The 19,436-nt window shown below is 54.6% G+C and overlaps 4 protein-coding genes and 1 pseudogene across 6 annotated transcripts in view; 4 read left to right on the plus strand and 1 right to left on the minus strand.

Moving 5' to 3' along the window:
• LOC130160304 (T cell receptor alpha chain MC.7.G5-like) overlaps positions 1-1,053 on the minus strand; it is a 27,097-nt gene extending 26,044 nt beyond the window's left edge. The window contains exons 1-2 of the mRNA XM_056362679.1: positions 954-1,053; positions 177-478 (exon numbers count right to left, since the gene is read on the minus strand). Of these exons, the coding sequence (XP_056218654.1) occupies positions 177-478; positions 954-1,005 (354 nt within the window). The 5' untranslated portion in view covers positions 1,006-1,053. The remainder of the gene's footprint in view (positions 1-176; positions 479-953) is intronic.
• Positions 240-5,384, plus strand: LOC130160300 (feather keratin Cos1-2-like). 3 transcript variants are annotated; one of them, XM_056362675.1, is made up of 5 exons: positions 240-377; positions 550-670; positions 1,867-1,955; positions 4,010-4,217; positions 4,594-5,384. In XM_056362675.1, exons 4-5 carry the CDS (start codon positions 4,149-4,151, stop codon positions 4,936-4,938), a joined length of 414 nt encoding a protein of 137 aa, XP_056218650.1. In that variant the 5' UTR covers positions 240-377; positions 550-670; positions 1,867-1,955; positions 4,010-4,148; the 3' UTR covers positions 4,939-5,384. The 3 variants fall into 3 exon arrangements, 1 of the variants encoding a protein (XP_056218650.1); XR_008825975.1 differs by lacking the exon at positions 4,594-5,384 and having other exon boundaries at positions 1,867-3,390; positions 3,897-4,026; XR_008825974.1 differs by lacking the exons at positions 4,010-4,217; positions 4,594-5,384 and adding an exon at positions 3,842-3,996 and having other exon boundaries at positions 1,867-3,390.
• A 1,157-nt stretch (positions 5,385-6,541) lies between these two features.
• Positions 6,542-9,424, plus strand: LOC130160334 (feather keratin Cos1-1/Cos1-3/Cos2-1-like). The gene is made up of 3 exons (XM_056362744.1): positions 6,542-6,682; positions 8,521-8,622; positions 8,956-9,424. Exons 1-3 carry the CDS (start codon positions 6,542-6,544, stop codon positions 9,280-9,282), a joined length of 570 nt encoding a protein of 189 aa, XP_056218719.1. The 3' UTR covers positions 9,283-9,424.
• Positions 9,425-11,645: 2,221 nt separating this feature from the next.
• LOC130160296 (olfactory receptor 6F1) lies at positions 11,646-13,530 on the plus strand. The gene is given in 3 exon segments (XM_056362671.1): positions 11,646-11,809; positions 11,919-11,989; positions 12,569-13,530. Coding segments are annotated over 3 exon segments (1,074 nt in total). The 5' UTR covers positions 11,646-11,768.
• A 1,347-nt stretch (positions 13,531-14,877) lies between these two features.
• LOC130160299 (feather keratin Cos1-1/Cos1-3/Cos2-1-like) lies at positions 14,878-16,794 on the plus strand (annotated as a pseudogene).
• The last annotated feature ends 2,642 nt before the right edge of the window (positions 16,795-19,436 follow it).

Below are 19,436 nucleotides of genomic sequence, written 5' to 3' on the forward strand. Positions count from 1 at the left end.
CGCTTGGGCATCCTCTGAGGCTGCACGGCCGGCTGTGCACGCGGTGCCAAGGGGCCGGGGCCGGTGGCGGGCGGAGCGGCAGCGCCCCCTGGCGGGCCTGGCTGGACCTGCCCCCCGCCCCAGCCGCCCGGTCCGCCCCCCCGGCGGTTCGTGCCCGGCCGCAGCCCCGGCCCCGCTCCCCGTGTCTCTCCCACGGCGCAGTAGTACACCGCCGCGTCCCGGAGCTGGGGCCGGGTCAGCCACAGGGAGCTGGACCGCCGGTCTGCCGCCACCGAGAGCCGCCCCGGAGGGTCCTGCACCAGTGAGGTCCCTTCGCTACCGCTCGCGATGTACGTGGGGCTTTGGCCCGGGAGCTGGCGGTACCAGTAGATGAAGTCGTAAGATTTTATACTGGGGTGTGAGCAGCTGAGGCTGATGCTGGTCCCCTCGGTGGTCTCCGCCGATGGCTTCTGGTGCACCTGGGCTCTGGCCGCGGCCACTGCCGAGGAGAAAAAGAAGGGAGAATCCTCAAAACCGGCTTTGTGCCCAGCCCTGCCCGCTGTTTCCCAGAACAAAACCCAGTCAGGAGCATCCGGAGAGGAGAGGTTTCCAGAGGGTGTCGGCCTGTGCATTGGCAGAAGCGTCCGTTAACAGTCGGTGGAGAGAGGAGTGCGCGGACGGCGGGTGGAAGGTGGTCAGTGGGGAAACCAGCGGGACGAGGGGGAGGAAGGCAGAGGGGAAGCAGTGACTGCAGGCGCTGCACGGGGAGACACGGGGGGACGGAGGCAGCGGGGGCTGCGCAGCGGCCAGCGCCATGTTTCCTGAGGGAACGCGGGACGGTGGCAGAGGGAGGGACGGACGGGAGGGCGGCTCGGGGGGGCAGCGCTCCGGGAAGAAGCCAGAGCGCACAGCAGCCTCCAGGGACCTGCGGGGGCCACCCCCGCTCAGCCCCGACCCCCGCCAGACCCGCGCACCCAGGAGCACGGCGGCCAGCGCCGTCAGCCACCAGCCCCGGCCCCGCCGCATCCCGCCGCTCCGCCGCCGGCCCCGGCTCCCCGCTCCGGCCGCCCCGCCCCCCCCCGTCCCCCCCGGCTCCCCGCTCCGGCCGCCCCGCCCCCCCCGGCTCCCCGCTCCGCCCGCCCCCCCCCCCCCGCCGGCCCCGGCTCCCCGCTCCGGCCGCCCCGCTCTCCCCGCCCCCCCCCCCCCGCCGGCCCCGGCTCCCCGCTCCGGCCGCCCCGCCCCCCCCCGGCTCCCCGCTCCGGCCGCCCCGCTCCCCCCGACCCCCCCCCGGCTCCCCGCTCCGGCCGCCCCGCTCCCCCCGACCCCCCCCCCCCCGCCGGCCCCGGCTCCCCGCTCCGGCCGCCCCGCTCCCCCCGACCCCCCCGCCAGCGCCGCCCAGGGCTGAGCCAGAAGCCGCCTGCGCAGCGCCAGCAGCAGCACCTTGATCCAGGGGATGGAGCAGCTTCCCAGCGCTGTCTCCCAGCTCAGGGGCTGGAACCGGCGGCCTCGGATCCCTGCGGGCGGCAGCGAGGAGCCCCGCAGCCTCCCTGCACCCCAGCCCCAAGAGCTGTGCAGAGGCAAAGGCGGTGTGGGGACAAAGCGCCCGTGCAGGGGTCGGGGTGAGCAGCAGTGTTGGGGGATCACGGTGCTGGGCAGAATGGGCTCCCAAGGTCATCGAGATCAGCCCCTGCTTGGAACAGTTCCCCTTAGATCAGGCTGCTCTGATGGAGATTGCAGAAGCTGCCAGGGACAGCCATGCCAGTTCTCAGATTTTCTTTTAGCCTGTGGCTGAAGGAGAACTCCCCATGTTCCAGCAGCTGTTCATTGCCACTCCGCCTGTTGCAGAGCACTTCCACGGCTAGTCAGTCTTCTCTTTCCTTTGAACAGGTAGTTCCTGCTGCTGCTGGGAACAATCTGGCTCTACAGATGTACCATCTGTTCCCTGTGATTGAACATCATCCTCAAACTTGTGGAAAGTATCCTTCCTACTTCTGGCATTCATGGAAATTCATTCATCCTACTGCTGATCCCTGAGAGACCCCACTATTGTCTGCCTACTGGGCTTTGCACCACTACTCACAACTCTTTGAGCCTGGTAGTCCAGCCAATGTTCCACTCACCCTACCATCCTCTTACTGAAACCTTTTGTCACCACTTTGGTCGTAAAGTAGATATGGGAGAGGATGCCAACTCCAGCTGTGGCCCATCAGTGCTGAATCCAGGGGAGCAATCACCTCTCTTGACCTCTTGGCAATACTTTGTCTAAGGCAGCCGAGGATACCATTGGACTTCCTTGACACAGTGGCACATTGCTGGCTCATGGCCAACATGGTGTCTACCAGACCATTAGTTTTTTTTTTTTCTGCAAAGCTGCTTTCTAGCTGGGTGACCCCAGGCTGCCCTGGTACATGGAGTTATTATTCCCCAGGGGCAGGAATTTTTTACTTTTCCTTCTTGAACTCCATGAGGTTCCAATCAGCCTATTTCTCCAACCTGGTGAGGTCCCCCTGGATGGTGGCCAGACCCTCTGGTATGTTGCAATTTGAGTCCAAATCAGTTTTCCTCACATGGGACACCAATTGTCACAGCACGAGCAAAACTAGCAAGCTGCAACAAGGCTTTACCATGGGTCACATCCTACTGTCCATGCTGTGTCTCCATCCTCCAGAGGCCAGGCCACACTGCTGCTTCTCTCGGCTACATCCAGCTCCTCCCTGCTCCTCCTCCAACCAGCCTCTCTCCCACACGCCTCAGGGCTATTTAACCACTTAGCAGGATGAGCTGCAGCTGCACATCGTCCGTGACAATAACCCACTGCCTTTGCGGCAAGGCCACAGCTGCATGTTATCAATGTAATCAGCCCACTGCCTTCATTCCTCTATACTGGTATATCAGCCACTCCTCCCAGTTTGGTGTTGTCTAGAAACCTGCTGAGGGTACAATCTGTTCCATCATTCAGATTATTAACAAAGAGGTTCAGCAGGACCCAGTACTGATCCATGGAACACACCACTAGTCACTGGCCTCCAGCTTGGTTTTATGTTGCTGACCACCATCCCCTGGGCCCCTTGCACAAATCCAGCATGCAGACCAGTGCAGATAAGAGAACACATGCATAAACATGAGCAACTTTGCACTCAATTAGGGACACCCTGGGGACACCAGCGGGGATTTGGGGGGAGCATTGCAGGGAAGGACAAGGTCCTACATGTGATCATGGTATTGCACAGAGGGGAGTTGTATCAGAGGCTGTGAAGAAAGCATAGTATTCAAGGAGTCAGTGTTCTTAGGAAAGACCTATCTGCTCTATTGGACCTTGCACTAAAGGTTTGAGGAGCCTGTACACCAGCATGAGTAACTGCTGCAAGGGAATCTGCTGGAGTGCCCAGTGCCATCATGTGCTGCACCCTGGTGAGTGTCATGGCAGAAATAACCTTCCAGTGTGTAAGGAGAAGATACAGGATTTTTTTTTTTTTATTTGTTAAGTAAAATAAAAGACACCATGGCATGCGGGGGGGAGGAATCTGAAGATCTCCATGGGAGGGATCTGCGCAGTGTGCCTTGGCAAAGTCTACCTGGGTCCATGTGATGCTGCATGAACACAGGGTTCCCAGCATCTGAAGGGACGAAAGGTTTACTCGTTAGCTTTATTTGTCTTTTTATTCTATCTTACTAAAACAGCCATTTTATTATGTTATTTGCTATCTGGCCTTTTCTTCTGAAAAGCAGCCTGCACATCTTCCCCTGTCCCCCTCCCTGGTGTAAAACATGGGCAGGCAAAACAGGCAAGCAGAATTTTACTGGGAGCGGTGTTAGGTGGGGTATGGTCAAACACAGGAACTGAGACACTTCTTGCCAGCAGGGCCACAAAAAGCCCCAAAGCAGTGACGCAGGCTGACATCATTGACCTTTACCAGACTCCTCCAGCACGTGAGATGTCCCCTGCCCACGCTGGCATGTTTTGCACGGGAAATGCTGGGGTCTCTCATCCTGTCACGCCAAAGATGCCTTGAGCGGGGAATGTGCCCAGGAAATGGAAAGGCAGCAATTCCGGAAGCCAGGACACGGCCCCCAGCATTAGCTGGGATGCTTTGCATTCAAGATGAGCTTGTCAGAAAATAATCACCTCCACAAGGGATGCCTCTGGCAGCCTGGGGCACTGAAGGTCCATGATAAAAGCCAGCCCAGCTCCTCGCTCCCTCATCCACTTCTCTTGCCTCCTTCTCCCTGGGAGTCAGGTGAGTCTCAAGCCCCTTCTCCTTCTCTGCTGTCTCTCAAAGCTCTCACCTCAGTGGACCTCTCAGCTGGTGCCGACTTTGTTCTGTGCCAGGTCTAGGGGCTGCTTGTCATGGGGAGGGAAGTGGGGAGAAGGTTAGGCATGGAGGGAGGCTAGGACTGTCCTGAAGTGGCTTCTGGTCACAGGGGTTAGGCAGTAGCCACATAGGTCCTGGTGGCTCTTTTTGGGCCCTGGCAGGATGAGGCCAAGGAACCCTCATACATCGCTGCACAGCCTCCTCCTCCGGCCCTGCATGTTCTTTGGCTCCCCCATGGTTTGGCGACAGGCTGCTCCTCATGCATCCCCATGTTTTGCTTCCTCCCTGCCCTCTCTCCCAGGTGCACCTCCAGCCCCAAGACATGTCCTGCTGTGACCAGTGCCAGCCCTGCCAGCCCTGCCAGCCCTGCCAGCCCTGCGGCCCGACCCCGCTGGCCAGCAGCTGCAATGAGCCCTGTTGCAGGCAGTGCCAGAGCTCCACCATCGTCATCCAGCCCTCCGCCGTGGTGGTGACCCTGCCCGGCCCCATCCTCAGCTCCTTCCCGCAGAACACCGCCGTGGGCTCCTCCACCTCCGCTGCCGTTGGCAGCATCCTCAGCTGTGAGGGAGTGCCCATCAACTCCGGGGGCTTTGACCTCTCCTGCATCACCAGCCGCTACTGCGGCAGCAGGTGTCGCCCCTGCTAAAGGTGCTGGCAATGGCCTTGGATAAGGACCCCCAGGAACCCAGAAACACGATGCTGGACAAAGGATCAAACTTTGTGCCATTGTTTTAAGAGCAGCTGATCAGCTCAGGCTTGTCCTGCAAGGGCAGCCTGAAATGTGTCACCCTGGGCTCTCTGAAAACATGGCCAATGTCTACCTTTCCTCTCTTCCACTTGGACTTTTTCTCTCTCTTCTTTCTTGTCTTGTGCTGCCCTCAAAGCCTGCTGTGAGGACCCCAGAAAGCAGCCTGGAGTGACCTGCCAGCTTGTCTCCCTTTGCCATGCTGGCCAACGGATACGCTGTGGGAACTCTGCTGCAGGAAAAGGCAAACAGATTCTTGGCTGCTTCTGCTCCTCCCTGCACTGGTGGTCTCCACTTGGACAGATCTCCTTTCCCTCTTTAGACTCATTAAAAGTTTTCTGCAACTGTGTCTGTGTCCTTTTGGTTGTCTTTCATCCGCACATTGACTGCCGAGGGAGGGACATTGCTTTGAAGGGGAAACAGGTGGGGGCACAGGGGGACCCTTCATCACTCCTAGAGGCATTGGATGGTGGAACAGAATGCAACGAGTCCTCTTTCAGGCACTGCCTCTTGAAGCAAAGGATTCATCAAGTCATGGAATCATAGAATAGTTTGCGTTGGAAAGGACCTTTAAATGTCATCTAGTCCAACCCCCCTGTAATGAGCAAGGGCATCTTCAATAGATGAGGTTGCTCAGTGCCCTGTCCAAGCAGACCTTGAATGTTTCCAGGGATGAAGCATCCGCTACCTTCCTGGGCAACCTGTGCCAGCGTTTCACTGGCCTTATTTAAAAAATCTCTTCCTGATAGCTAGTCTGAATCTATCCTCTTCTAGCTTAAAAATGTTACCCCTTGTCTTATTGCAACAGGTCCTGCTGAAAAGTTTGTCCCCATCTTTCTTGCAAGCCCCCTTTAAGTACTGAAAGGCTACAATAAGGTCTCCCCAGAGTCTTTTCTTCTCCAGGCTGAACAATGCCACCTCTCTCCGCCTTTCCTCATAGGAAAGGTTCCACCTTTCTGATCATTTTTGTGGCCTCCTCCGCACCTACTCCAACAGGACCATGTCTTTTGTGCATGGTGGACTCCAGAGCTGTATAGACCCTAGCTATCTCATAGGCCATCAAACCTGGTTTCTGGAGAATGTACCCTATTTCAGCATCCACAGAGTGGACCACATCAGCCCTCATGGTTTCTCTGGGTAATGGCAGGACCTGTAGCTGCTTGAGCTAATTTCCAGGCACCAGATAAATTTTTTTCACATAGTCTATCCCTGCTTTACAAAAAGCCCCATGCAGAGCAGAGGATCTTGCTGCCATTCAGAGGGACCTCAACAGGCTGGCAAAATGGGCTCAGAGGAGCCAAAGTCCTGCACCAGGGGAGGAGCAACCCCATGCACCAGTATGTACTGAGCACTGTCCAGCTGTAAAGCAGATTTGCAGAGAATGACCTGGGTTGTCCTGCTGGGCCCCAACTTGACAATGGGCCAGCAATGTCCCCTTGCCTCAAAGAAAGCCAGTGGTGTTCTGGGCTGCCCTGGGAGGAGTGTTGCCAGAAAGTTGAGGAACATGATGGTTCCTCTCTACTCAGCACTGATGAGGCCACTCCTGGAGTACTGGTTCCGGTTCTATCCTCCCCAGTACAAGGGAGCTATGGAACTACTGGAAAGAATCCGAAGAAGGGGCATAAGGATGATGAGCATCTCTCCTGTGAGGAAAGGCTGAGAGAGCTGGGACTGTTCAACACCAAAGAGAGGGCTCAGGGGGGATCTTACCAACTTATATAAATACCTGAAGGGAGGGTGTGGTGGGTTGACCCTGGCTGAACGCCAGGTGCCCACCAAGCCACTCTGTCACTACCCCTCTTCAGCTGGACGGAGGAGAGAAAATATAATGAAAGACTTGTGGATCAAGATGAGGACAGGGAGATCACTCAGCAATTACTGCCACAGTCAAAACAGACTCGACTTGGGGAAATTAATTTAATTTGTTGCCAATCCAGTCAGGGTAGGATAATGAGAAATAATACCAAATCTTAAAACACCTTCCCCCCACCCTTCCCTTCTTCCCAAGCTCAACTTCACTCCCGATGTTCTATACCTCCTCGCCTCCTTGAGCAGCACAGAGTGCTGGGCAGTGAGGATTGTGGTCAGCTCATCACACATTGCCTCTGCTGCTCCTTCCTCTCATGACCTTCCCTTGCTACAGCATGGAGTCCCTCCCATGGGAGACATTCCTCCATGAACTTCTCCAACATAAGTTCTTCACTAAATGTTCCAGCTTGAATCCCTTCCATGGGGTTCCATCCTCTGGGAACAGACTGCTTCAGTGTGGGTCCCTTGCCAGCAAACCCACTCCAGGGTGGGCTTCTCTTTGCGGGGTCACAGGTCCTACCAGGGGCTTGCTCCAGCATGGGCTTTCCATGGGGACACAGCATCCTTCGGGTATCCCCCTGTTCCAGCGTGGGGTCCTCCACGGGCTGTGGGTGGGTATCTGCTCCACCATTAACCTACATGGGCTGAGGGGGACAGCCTGCCGCACCATGGTCTTCATCACAGGCTGCCAGGGAATCTCTGATCTGGCACCTGAAGCACCTCCTCCTTCCCTGTCTTCACTGACCTTGGTGTCTGCAGGGTTCTTTCTCTCACATGTTCTCACTCCTGTCCTCTGGTGGCTGTTCCACAGGAGTAGGTTTTTTTATCCCTTCTTAAATAAGCTATCGCAGAGGCACAACCACCATCGCTGATGGGCTCAGCGTGGTCAGTGGTGGATCCGTCTTGGAGCCGGCTGGCATTGGCTCTGTTGGACATGGGGGAAACTTCTAGCAGCTTCTCACAGAAGTCTCCCCTGTGGCTCCCCGTATTACCAAAACCTTGCCATGCAAAATCAATACATAGTGCAAAGAAAATAGCCAGTCCCGTCTTAGAAACTCCCAGCGACAGGACCACAGGCAATGGGCACAGGCTGAAACACAGAAAGCTCAGTCTTAAATATCAGCAAACTCTTTTTTAAACTGGTGAAGGGGACCAAGGACTGTCATTGCCCAGAGAGCTTCTGGGCTTTCCTCCTTTGAGATATTTAAAAGGCATATGGAAAGCTTGAGGAGGAAGAGAATGAAATCCACCACTGCAGCCCAGATGGCTGGGAAGATGACCACAAATGAGCACTGGGGCAAGTAGGGTGGGACAGAGGAAGAGAGGGAAAGAGAATGACATGGCACATCCTCAGGCAGGGAAGCCCTTGGGTCACCAGCCAAGGATTATAGGGCTGGGAGCAGCTGGGCCCCTTCCTGTCAACGCAGCCCGAGGCAACCCCACCAGCGTGCCCCAGGCCAGCAACACTCGGGTGCACTGCACCCTGATGCCAACACGTTCCTGCCCTGGACACCTGGGACCTCCCAGTCCCCGCACCCAGAGGAAGCCTCTGTGAGGGAATTAGCCAGGAAATGAGAAGGCAGCATCCAGGACAACAGCCACCCAGCCCATGTTGTTAGCTGGGATGTTTTCCGTTCACCTCATGAGCAGCTTTGAAAATTGCCACTTCCGCAGAAGCCACCTGTGGGCCTGGGGCAGGTCAGGGCCAGTATAAAAGCCAGCGCAGCTCCTCGCTCTCTCATCCACTTCTCTCTCCTCGTTCTCCTTGGGAACCAGGTGAGTCCGAAGCGCTTTCGCCATGTCCTTCTGTGGCCACGCAGATGCGTGATCCTCCACCTGATGCTGGGTTGTGATGCTGCTTGTCATGGGAGGGGGAGAAGGGCAAAGGCCTAGCGCTTGGCTGAGGGAGCTGTTACTTGAAGAGATAGGCAGCAGCTCGGCTGGGCATGGTGGTACTTTGCCGAACTGTGTCTGGATGAGGCCATGAAACTCCTCTGCTCAGTTTCTACCCTGCAGCTCAGCAGCTGTCTTTGAAGAGCTCACAGTGGGGTGATGGACTCGTGGCAGACTGCTCCTCACCTGTCCCTGTGCTCTGCTTCCTCCCTCCAGGTGCACCTCCAGCCCCAAGCCATGTCCTGCTGCAACCCGTGCATGCCCTGCCGGCCCTGCGGCCCAACTCCGCTGGCCAACAGCTGCAACGAGCCCTGTGTCAGGCAGTGCCAGAACTCCACCGTCGTCATCGAGCCCTCCCCCGTGGTGGTGACCCTGCCTGGCCCCATCCTCAGCTCCTTCCCGCAGAACACCGTTGTGGGCTCCTCCACCTCCGCTGCCGTTGGCAGCATCCTCAGCTGTGAGGGAGTGCCCATCAACTCCGGGGGCTTTGACCTCTCCTGCATCACCAGCCGCTACTGCGGCAGCAGGTGTCGCCCCTGCTAAAGCCACTGGTGACGGCCCGGACAAGGACCCCCAGGAATCCAGACCTAGACTGAGGACAGAGCTCCTGGCCCTTGACTTCAGAGATGCTGAGCATGAGCTGGGGTCTCTGAAACATGGCCAAAGTCTGCTTTCCCTGCTTGACTCTCTCCCATCTCCTGTCTTCTGTGTGTCTGGGCTGTAAGTCTCCCAGAGACAACTGGGGGGATCTGCTAAGCCCTCTCCATCTGTGGGGCAGGCAGATGGCTGCTCTGTGGGATCTCCACCATGGGTGACGGGCACAAACTTCTGGCAGCTGCCGGTGATCTCCCACCACCAGCAGCCTCCTCTACAAGGGAACTCATTTCCTGCTTCAGAGTCATTAAAGCTTTCTGCATCGCAGCCTCTGCCTCAGTGTAATCCTTTCTGGGTGTCATTGTCTCGAGCTGCTGAGGAAGAAAAGCATTTCCTTGGGTGGTGGAGGATAAGGTGGGGACACAAGCAGATCATTCACCATTCCCAGAGGAAGGGGAGGGTGGGACAGGACAACGAGTCCCTTGATGCTCAGTCACTGTTTCTTGGAGCTGAGGAAGACATAGTCAGCTTCTTGAAAGCCATTGGCAATCAGGGTCTGTGTTATGGCATCTCTGCTCAGACACAGCCCCTTGGCCTCAGAGCACGTCCTGCAGATGGGGAGCCCAGCCACTGCTGTCCCTCAGTGAGGATCCTGATGCTGCTGGAGCACATGAGCGGTCAGCAGCTCAGAAGTCTGTGAAGAATGGAGTTCCTCATAGTCTGAGTAGCTTTGTGTTGAGAGAAGAAACTCAGTGAGAAGATTACTGCAAAGGATGCAGGAGTGGGGATAGAGTAAGAAAAAGCATTTACTAGAGTCCAAGACCTTCTCCTCCTTATCCTCCCACCTGCCCCAATAATGATGGGGCATGGCCTGCATCCAAGGGCAAGGATAGCAAGGGCAGGTCACCTATATACCCTCTGTCCCACAAATAGTTCCCAGCACAGCACAGCAGATACACAGATGGGCAGGGCTATGGTGACTCACAGAGTCAGTGGTCTGTGCCCTGTGGCCCCTGGCCTTCCCCCAGGCATGAAGCAGCTTCCCGCAGGCCAGCTCTTCTCCTGGTGGGCATGCTGCCTGCTTCTGCATGGTGGACTGCTCCCCCATTGAGATCTTGGGGCCAGCTACTGCCTGACAGAACACATGCCGTGGGGCTTGGCCTTTCTTTTCCTGGTACTAGAACACGCCATAAAAGTTAGCAGTCTGGTAGGTGCAGGTGGCCTGGAAGGTGTCTCTCTCTTTGGTAGTGTCTTGTCATTTGTCCTAGTGTTGGCTGGGATAGGGGACCTCAGATCAGTGTGGATGCCACAGCAAAATAATGCCAATTACTTCCCACAACGTTAACACCAGAGGAGAGTTGTGCTTTCACCCAGGTCTCTGGTCTCCACTGCTGCATTGCCTGGGGTTTGTGGGGAACACCTGTGGTGCCTGGCCCTTCAGAGCTGGCTCCAGAACACTGCCAACAGTGTGAGGAACCTGGGAACTGCTGCAAAGGTGTTTCATCCTGCTCCTGATTCCCTGTCCTCTCAGAAGGCTCTGAGATCAAGAGAGGGAAAAGGAAGCTCTGGCAATGCAGAAATGCAGGAGGAATGCATAGCCAGGGCATGGTGTGAGCCAGGAGAGAGCCGAGTTTTGACAGTGCCTGTTTCTCTCCACTGATGATCAGTGGAGCTCACCCAGAGACACCTGCTTTGGAGGGAAGGGAGATCAATTCCCCCCTCCTCATCTCCGCTCTGACTTTGCGCTTAGATCTTTACTTAGATCAGTTCAATGAGGACTGAAGACTTAGGCTTTAACAGCAGTTAGAGGCTCTGCAACGAGGTAGGTGAATCCCTGGAACTTACTCTCTCAGTATTCATGTGTCCCATAGTCGCCTTTAGTTATCTCTCACCCTGGGGGTTTCAAGCCCCTGTTACTGTTCAGCACCAAATACTTGACATTTCCAGTCTTTCAGGACATGGCTGTTTCAGACATCTCCTGTGCATCAGCAAATGGGTACACAAGAGATCACCGAGTTACTGACAAGACTCACATACCACAGCTGCGGGCAGGAGGCAAACACCCTGCCCGAGAGCCACTCCAGAGAATTGCACTGCTGGCCTTTAATTGGCCTGTGTGAAGAGGGAGCATTATCCATCTCCACAAGCCCCTAAGATCCCCCAGAGGTCAAACTCCCTGTGGGCCACAGAAGGAAAACAGCAAACCGTCTCCCAGGTCTAGCCAGTTTGAGCTTCAGTGTGTTAATGAGGTGGGTGTGGGGATGTTCCTATGCTAATGATGCTGGTGACTCTCTGATGTATGCTCTCACTAGATGGAAACAAACTGCAGAGGCTTTCCACTGTGTGTGCACACAAAGCTCCTCGTGGAAGTGCAGTGATGGCTGTGAAGGGGAGAAGAAGATCAGCAGCACAAGCTGTCAGTACCTACAAGGTGGATGGAGAGGAAGCAACCCCAGGCAGTTGCATGCAGCTTGAAGTGAGTTGGCAAGGTGAGACCTGTCCATGCACAGGTGGACATTCCTTTGACATCATGGCATTCAGAGCTCCCCCAAATAAATCAACCTCTTCCCAATGCTCTCCCTCAGCCAAGGGGACCATGGCTTCATCTGAAGGATGGTCCATGAAGACATGTTGTTTGGATCATTTCCATGGCTGAGCTGGTGAGTGAAGCCTGCCTAAGTCATACAGCTTAGACTTCCAGTGCCTTGCACACTTAAGGAGAGCCAGATTAAGGGGGATTTCTCTGCTCTTCAGCCACATGAGATTTCTGGGATGTAAGTTCCTGAGGAGGAAGAAAGGAGAGAAAGGAATCCTTTGGGTGATGGTTCAACTCCATCTGTCTTAGATACCTACCTGAGGATGAGATCAGTTCTCCCCTAAATAACTGATCAAGAATCCTCCCTTGTTTGCAGGGAGGGCATAGATAAAACCCCTCAGTTCAGCTGCCTTCTCAGCAGAGCTACCATCCTAGAGGATGGGATTCAGCTCAGAGGACTTTGTCTTAAGTCACTGAGGCATGGATAAACAATTATCCAGGTTCATTTGGCGAACCCTGACCTTCAGGGTCAGACCCGTTGCCCAAAGGTGTTTCTGGGGGAAGGATTTCCCTGGCAATTTTAACTTAGAGTAGATGCTGTTTTCCCGTGCTCTGCACTGACTGCTTTTTCAGGGATGATGGCTTTGTTTCGCTACCAGTAGCACCTGAAGGATAGCACAGGCATGCAAATGCTCACAGAAAATTTGTCTTTGCAGCTGAACCTCAACATGTCAAGGCCCACTGCAAACGGAACAGGTGTGGAAGAATTCATCCTTCTTGGCTTCCCGGGCATGTGGCATTCCCGGATCTCCCTTGTGGTGGCATTTGCACTGATGTACTGCCTGACAGTAATAGGCAATGCATCCATCATAGCCCTCATCTGGATGAACAGTAACCTCCATACCCCAATGTACTTTTTCCTCTGTAATCTCTCCTTTCTGGAGATCTGGTACACTACGGGTGCTGTTCCCAAAGCCATAGGAGTCATGCTGGGGAGTAGCCAGACTATCTCCTTCAGTGCTTGCATCCTCCAGCTGTTGTTTCTTCTCTCTCTAGGCTCCACTGAGTGTTTTCTCCTGTCTGTGATGGCATATGATCGCTATTTAGCCATATGCTACCCCTTGAGATACAGCTCCCTCATGAACAGCGTCCTCTCTACTCGGCTGGCACTCAGCTCCTGGCTGGGAGGCTTTCTGGCCATCTCAGTGCTGGCCTTTCTGACATCCAGGCTGACATTCTGTGGGCCAAATGTCATCAATCATTTCCTCTGTGATATAGATTCCTGCCTTGCCCTCTCCTGCAGTGACACATGGCCCGTGGAGCTGGCAACCTTCCTTGTCTCCTTAATTGTTGTGGTGGCCTCCTGTGTGGTCACCCTGGTCTCCTACATATACATCATCTCCTCCATCCTGAGGATCCACTCAGCCCATGGCCGGAAAAAGGCCTTTTCCACTTGCTCTGCCCATCTCAGTGTCGTCATGATCTGGTATGGCTCCACCATGTTCCTGTACGTCAAGCCATCAGCCCAGAAATCCCTGGATCTGAACAAACTCGTGAATACTTTCAACACAGTTGTAACCCCTTTGTTGAACCCCTTCATTTACACACTCAGGAACAAAGAAGTGAAGCAAGCTCTGGGTCGGGCTTTCCAGAAGAAATGAAGTGGCTTTTCAACAGGCTTCAATGGGAGCAAAGAGATTCACCCTCTCCCTCCCACGACTTCTGCCCTGCAGAAGTTCCTCACCAAAGTGTAAGTGCACCTGGGCAACTCAGGCAGTGAGAAGCCACCAGTTCCCCAGTAAGCTCATCTTAGGCTGGGCTGAGCCTCAAGGCTAATGCTTCCATCTCCCCCTGTTCATTCCTGGGTAAACCCTGAATGCCTCCCAGTGCTCTAAAGACCAGCGCTTGCAAAAGGTCACAAACCCCATCCAGAAACACTCCTCTGATAGAACACTGGAGGAGTGATCCTCCCACAGGTTTGTATTGCAGTTTGCTATGTGCTCCATTTTTTCAGGGATTCATCTGAATCCCCTAAAGAAGTCCCAGCAGCTGCCTCATTGCTTTAGGAAATAGGTTTGTATTTTTCTGTTTAGTTTGATATTTTCTGGGTGTATCTATGCCCCACTCTTGTGGCTGTTTCATTGAATCCTACTCTGGCTCATGATAAAATTTGACAATGTCTGATATCTCTACCTATAGTCATTATTTCTAGCATAAGACCATCAATAAAATTTACATTCCCCTTCTTTCCTCTCTCCAGTCTCTGAAAGAACTTTTTAATTTTTTATTAAAAATACGCAAATTGCTGTGCTTCATGCTAGATGTGTCAGGGTATTTCCACATCTAAAACCCCACATCAATTTTCAACAGTCCATAGTTCCACCCATTTCGGGCTTTGTTGTGGAAACACTTTAATGGGGCTGGCAAAGTCCCCAAACTGCAGAGCTGTGCAAGGCTGGCTGGGTCACAAGTCTCTCTGCACACACGCCGGGAGGACATTAGCACTTCCAAAGGGCACTTGCTTTCTGCCTTCATATGACTTTCATTTCAGAATAGCTGAATCATTCTCCAAACTCTTCTTGCTGTGCACTGACAGTGAAGGGAGTCCATGTGACCATTTCATAGGGAAGATGCATCCACATGGCAGACACACCTTTGTGAGCAGTGTGGGGTTGATTTCACCTGGGTGTAGAGCTCTCCAAATGGGATGACTGAGTCTGGACTGAACATCTACTCCTCCCTTCTGGAAGCAGTGGTGCTTCTGGAGGTGGCTCTCTTGTGTGCACCTGAATTTGGCCCAGGCACCAGTGCCCAAGGTCAGGCTGATGCCCACCCTTGTCAGCTGTGCTCTCTTTCTCGGTGGCATTTGGGAAAATGTCTGGGACAGCTCACTGAGGCTGGAGAAAGCATTTCAGTGCCTGTGCTGGGGACAATTCTCTGCCAGGTTTGTTCTGTTATGGTTCATGTGCAGTCAGGGTCCTCCTGACTCTGGCTACTCTGTGGAGCTCATTGACAGAGCAGTGGAGAATGCTGCTGCTGTGAGCAGAGCAATCCCTCCTGAGGAGGGAGACACACACACTCATGCACATCAACATGGAATCACGCAGACATTTCTGCACCCACGTGCATTCACACAGACCCAGCTGCACACGAGTGCACATAACAAAAGAACACGTACAGGAACACAACCAATCGTGGACTCTGCCATGGACATCTGGGGATGACCACAGCAAGACTAGAGCATTCAGGTGAAGGAAAACGCCCCAGACGTGCCCAAACCCTCTCCCTGGTGCAGAAAAGGAGGAAAAACAGGCAAGCAGAATTTTACTGGGAGCAGTGGTAGGCAGGACAGGGTCAAACACAGGAACTGAGACACTTCTTGCCAGCAGGGCCACAAAAAGCCCCAAAGCAGTGACGCAGGCTGACATCATTGACCTTTACCAGACTCCTCCAGCACGTGAGATGAGTCCCCTGCCCACGCTGGCATGTTTTGCACGGGAAATGCTGGGGTCTCTCATCCTGTCACGCCAAAGATGCCTTGACCGGGGAATGTGCCCAGGAAATGGAAAGGCAGCAATTCCGGAAGCCAGGACACGGCCCCCAGCATTAGCTGGGATGCTTTGCATTCAAGATGAGCTTGTCAGAAAATAATCACCTCCACAAGGGATGCCTCTGGCAGCCTGGGGCACTGAAGGTCCATGATAAAAGCCAGCCCAGCTCCTCGCTCCCTCATCCACTTCTCTTGCCTCCTTCTCCCTGGGAGTCAGGTGAGTCTCAAGCCCCTTCTCCTTCTCTGCTGTCTCTCAAAGCTCTCACCTCAGCGGACCTCTCAGCTGGTGCCGACTTTGTTCTGTGCCAGGTCTAGGGGCTGCTTGTCATGGGGAGGGAAGTGGGGAGAAGGTTAGGCATGGAGGGAGGCTAGGACTGTCCTGAAGTGGCTTCTGGTCACAGGGGTTAGGCAGTAGCCACATAGGTCCTGGTGGCTCTTTTTGGGCCCTGGCAGGATGAGGCCAAGGAACCCTCATACATCGCTGCACAGCCTCCTCCTCCGGCCCTGCATGTTCTTTGGCTCCCCCATGGTTTGGCGACAGGCTGCTCCTCATGCATCCCCATGTTTTGCTTCCTCCCTGCCCTCTCTCCCAGGTGCACCTCCAGCCCCAAGCCATGTCCTGCTGCAACCCGTGCCAGCCCTGCCAGCCCTGCCAGCCCTGCGGCCCGACCCCGCTGGCCAACAGCTGCAACGAGCCCTGTTGCAGGCAGTGCCAGGACTCTGTCGTTGTCATCGAGCCTTCTCCAGTGGTGGTGACCCTGCCCGGCCCCATCCTCAGCTCCTTCCCGCAGAACACCGTTGTGGGCTCCTCCACCTCCGCTGCCGTTGGCAGCATCCTCAGCTGTGAGGGAGTGCCCATCAACTCCGGGGGCTTTGACCTCTCCTGCATCACCAGCCGCTACTGCGGCAGCAGGTGTCGCCCCTGCTAAAGGTGCTGGCAACGGCCTTGGATAAGGACTCCCAGGAACCCAGAAACACGATGCTGGACAAAGGATCAAACTTTGTGCCATTGTTTTAAGAGCAGCTGATCATCTCAGGCTTGTCCTGCAAGGGCAGCCTGAAATGTGTCACCCTGGGCTCTCTGAAAACATGGCCAACGTCTACCTTTCCTCTCTTCCACTTGGACTTTTTCTCTCTCTTCTTTCTTGTCTTGTGCTGCCCTCAAAGCCTGCTGTGAGGACCCCAGAAAGCAGCCTGGAGTGACCTGCCAGCTTGTCTCCCTTTGCCATGCTGGCCAACGGATACGCTGTGGGAACTCTGCTGCAGGAAAAGGCAAACAGATTCTTGGCTGCTTCTGCTCCTCCCTGCACTGGTGGTCTCCACTTGGACAGATCTCCTTTCCCTCTTTAGACTCATTAAAAGTTTTCTGCAACTGTGTCTGTGTCCTTTTGGTTGTCTTTCATCCGCACATTGACTGCCAAGGGAGGGACATTGCTTTGAAGGGGAAACAGGTGGGGGCACAGGGGGACCCTTCATCACTCCTAGAGGCATTGGATGGTGGAACAGAATGCAACGAGTCTTCTTTCAGGCACTGCCTCCTGAAGCTGACAAAGAGGAGCCTAGTTAATCTTCAGCCAACAGCTATCACTCCTTCCTTGCTGTGGCTCTTCTCAGAAATATCTCCTTGGAACTGGTGAATAAGAGAACTCCTGACAACTGCTGTCCTCCAGAGAAGAACTGTGGGCACGTGGGAGGTCCTGGGGATGTCAGTAAAGCCTTGGGGAAGAGTGCTTCTCTTGTTTTGGAGGTAGCTCTGCTGGGCAAGGAGGCTCAGAAGAAGAAGTTGCCAAAGGGTGGCAGGAACTGGGAATGGGTGAATAGCCTTGGGGATGGCCCACACTCCCTACTGCACCTGCTCCTTCCCTCCATCACCTGATCTAGGGGCCATGGTCAGCCTGCCTGCACATGGGCAGCAGGGACAACTTCCCCATGCAGCCCTGTCACCCTTCAGCACAGTGTCTGCCACAGCCCTTCTGTAGCCCACGTGTGTAGGGCTGAGGAGCTCACAAGTTAGCGTAGCTACCAGCTGCAGCAGGCCTTGTGCTAGAGTCCCCTGTCCTGGTGAATCCAGCTCCCCCTTGGGTGAAAACAGCCTTATGACACTGACTGGTGACCAACCACACATGGGTGCTCTTTGGTGCCTTTTTTCCTCCTAGCAAGGAGCAGCTTTCTTCAGGCCCAGAAACTCTACAGTCCCACAAGTGGCCTCTGCTCTAGAAAGGTGCTGCGTGAGAGGAGATGCCCCCAGCTCTGCAGAGACATGGCAGTGGGATTTGACTCTGCACTCAGCAGGATCCCCGAGCTGTGCCCGAATGTCAGAGTGCTGGCACCAGCCCAACCATGGGGCACATGCTGGAGCGTGGGGTGGGGTGCCTTCCCCAAGGCACCAAGCTCCATCAGCATTCCCTGAGCTCCAGGGCTGGCGTGCCCTTGTACTTCATGCAGCATCGCAGCTCCCCATGCACAGGCCAAGTCTGTTGCAGCACAAGCAAGCTGGCAAGCTGCAACAAGGCTTTACCGTGGGTTAGAGTCTACTGTCTGTGCTGTTTCTCCATCCTCCTGAGGCCAGACCACACTGCTCCTTCTCTCTGCTACACTTGGGTTCTTCCTTCTCCAGCACCGCTGCCTCCTCCATCCAGCCTCCTCCTCCCACACTCCTCAGGGCTATTTAACCATTTTGTGGGTATGAGCTACAGCTGCACATCGTCCATGTCAACCAACCCACTGCCTCTGCAGCAAGGCCACAGCTGCACATAATGTTAATCAACCCACTGCCTTCATTCCTCTACACAAGTCCTTCCCACATCGGCAGGCTTGGGGACCCTGCGGTGCGGGGGCTTGCCCTTACACAGACCCCACAGACTGCCAGCACCACAGGAGCAGGGTGGAGGACAGGGTCGTTCCTCTGTGCTGGGGGCTGATCAACTGGAACACAGCTTTGCAGAAAATTACCTGGGTTATCCTGCTGGACACCAAGTTGATCATGAGCCAGAAATGGACCCTTTCCTAAAAGAAGACTAACAATGACCTGGACTACGTTAGGAGGACTGTTACCAGCAGGTGATCCTTTCCCTCAGCACCAATGAGAGAACACCTGTGGTACTGTTTCCAGTTCTGGGCTCCTTAGTACAATGGAGATATGGATGCAGTAGAAAGAGTCAATGAAGGGTCATAAAGATAATTTAAGGGACTGGAGCATCTCTGCTATGAGGCAAGGCTGAGAGAACTGTAACTGGTTACCCTAGAGAACAGAAAGCTCAGGAGAGATCTTCATAATGTGTGGTGGATTGACCTTGGCTGGCTGCCAGGTGCCCACTAAGGTTCTCTATCACTCCTCAGCTGGGTAGGGGCACAAGATACAATGGAAAGCCCATGGGTTGAGATAAGAACAGGGAAATCACTTAGCAGTTACCATTGCTGGCAACACAGAGTCAACTTGGAGCGTCACAGCACAGGCAGGCTAGCAGGCCACAACAAGGCTTTACCGTGGGTCAGATTCTACTGTCCGTGATGTTTCTCCTTCCTCCAGATGACAGGCCACACTGCTCCTCCTCCGTTCAGCCCAGCTGTCACAGCACTACCCAAACTAGCCGGCTGCACATTATCCATATCAGCCAACCCACCGCCCCTGAAGCCAGCCCACAGCTGTACATTATCAATGTTAATTAACCTGCCTTCATTCCTCTAGAATTCCTCTATATTCAAGAATTTATTTCCAATCAAAATTAGAGCAGGATAACGAAAAATACAAACAAATCTAAATCCACATTACCCACAACCCTCCCTTCTTCCAGGGCTCAATTTCATTTTTGACTTCTCTACCTCCTCCCCTCAAGGGGTGCAGGGTGACAGGCAATGATGAGGTGCAGTCAGTTCGTCACATGTTGTCTCTGATGGTCCTTCCCTCTCATGCTTTTCCCCAGCCCCAGCATGGGGTCCCACCCACAGGAGACAGTCCTTCACAAACTTCTCTAATGTCAGTCCTTCCTACAGGCTGCAGTTTTTCATGAACTTGTT

The sequence above is a fragment of the Falco biarmicus genome, chromosome 17, assembly GCF_023638135.1.
Source record: "Falco biarmicus isolate bFalBia1 chromosome 17, bFalBia1.pri, whole genome shotgun sequence".
Classification (NCBI taxonomy): Eukaryota; Metazoa; Chordata; class Aves; order Falconiformes; family Falconidae; genus Falco; species Falco biarmicus.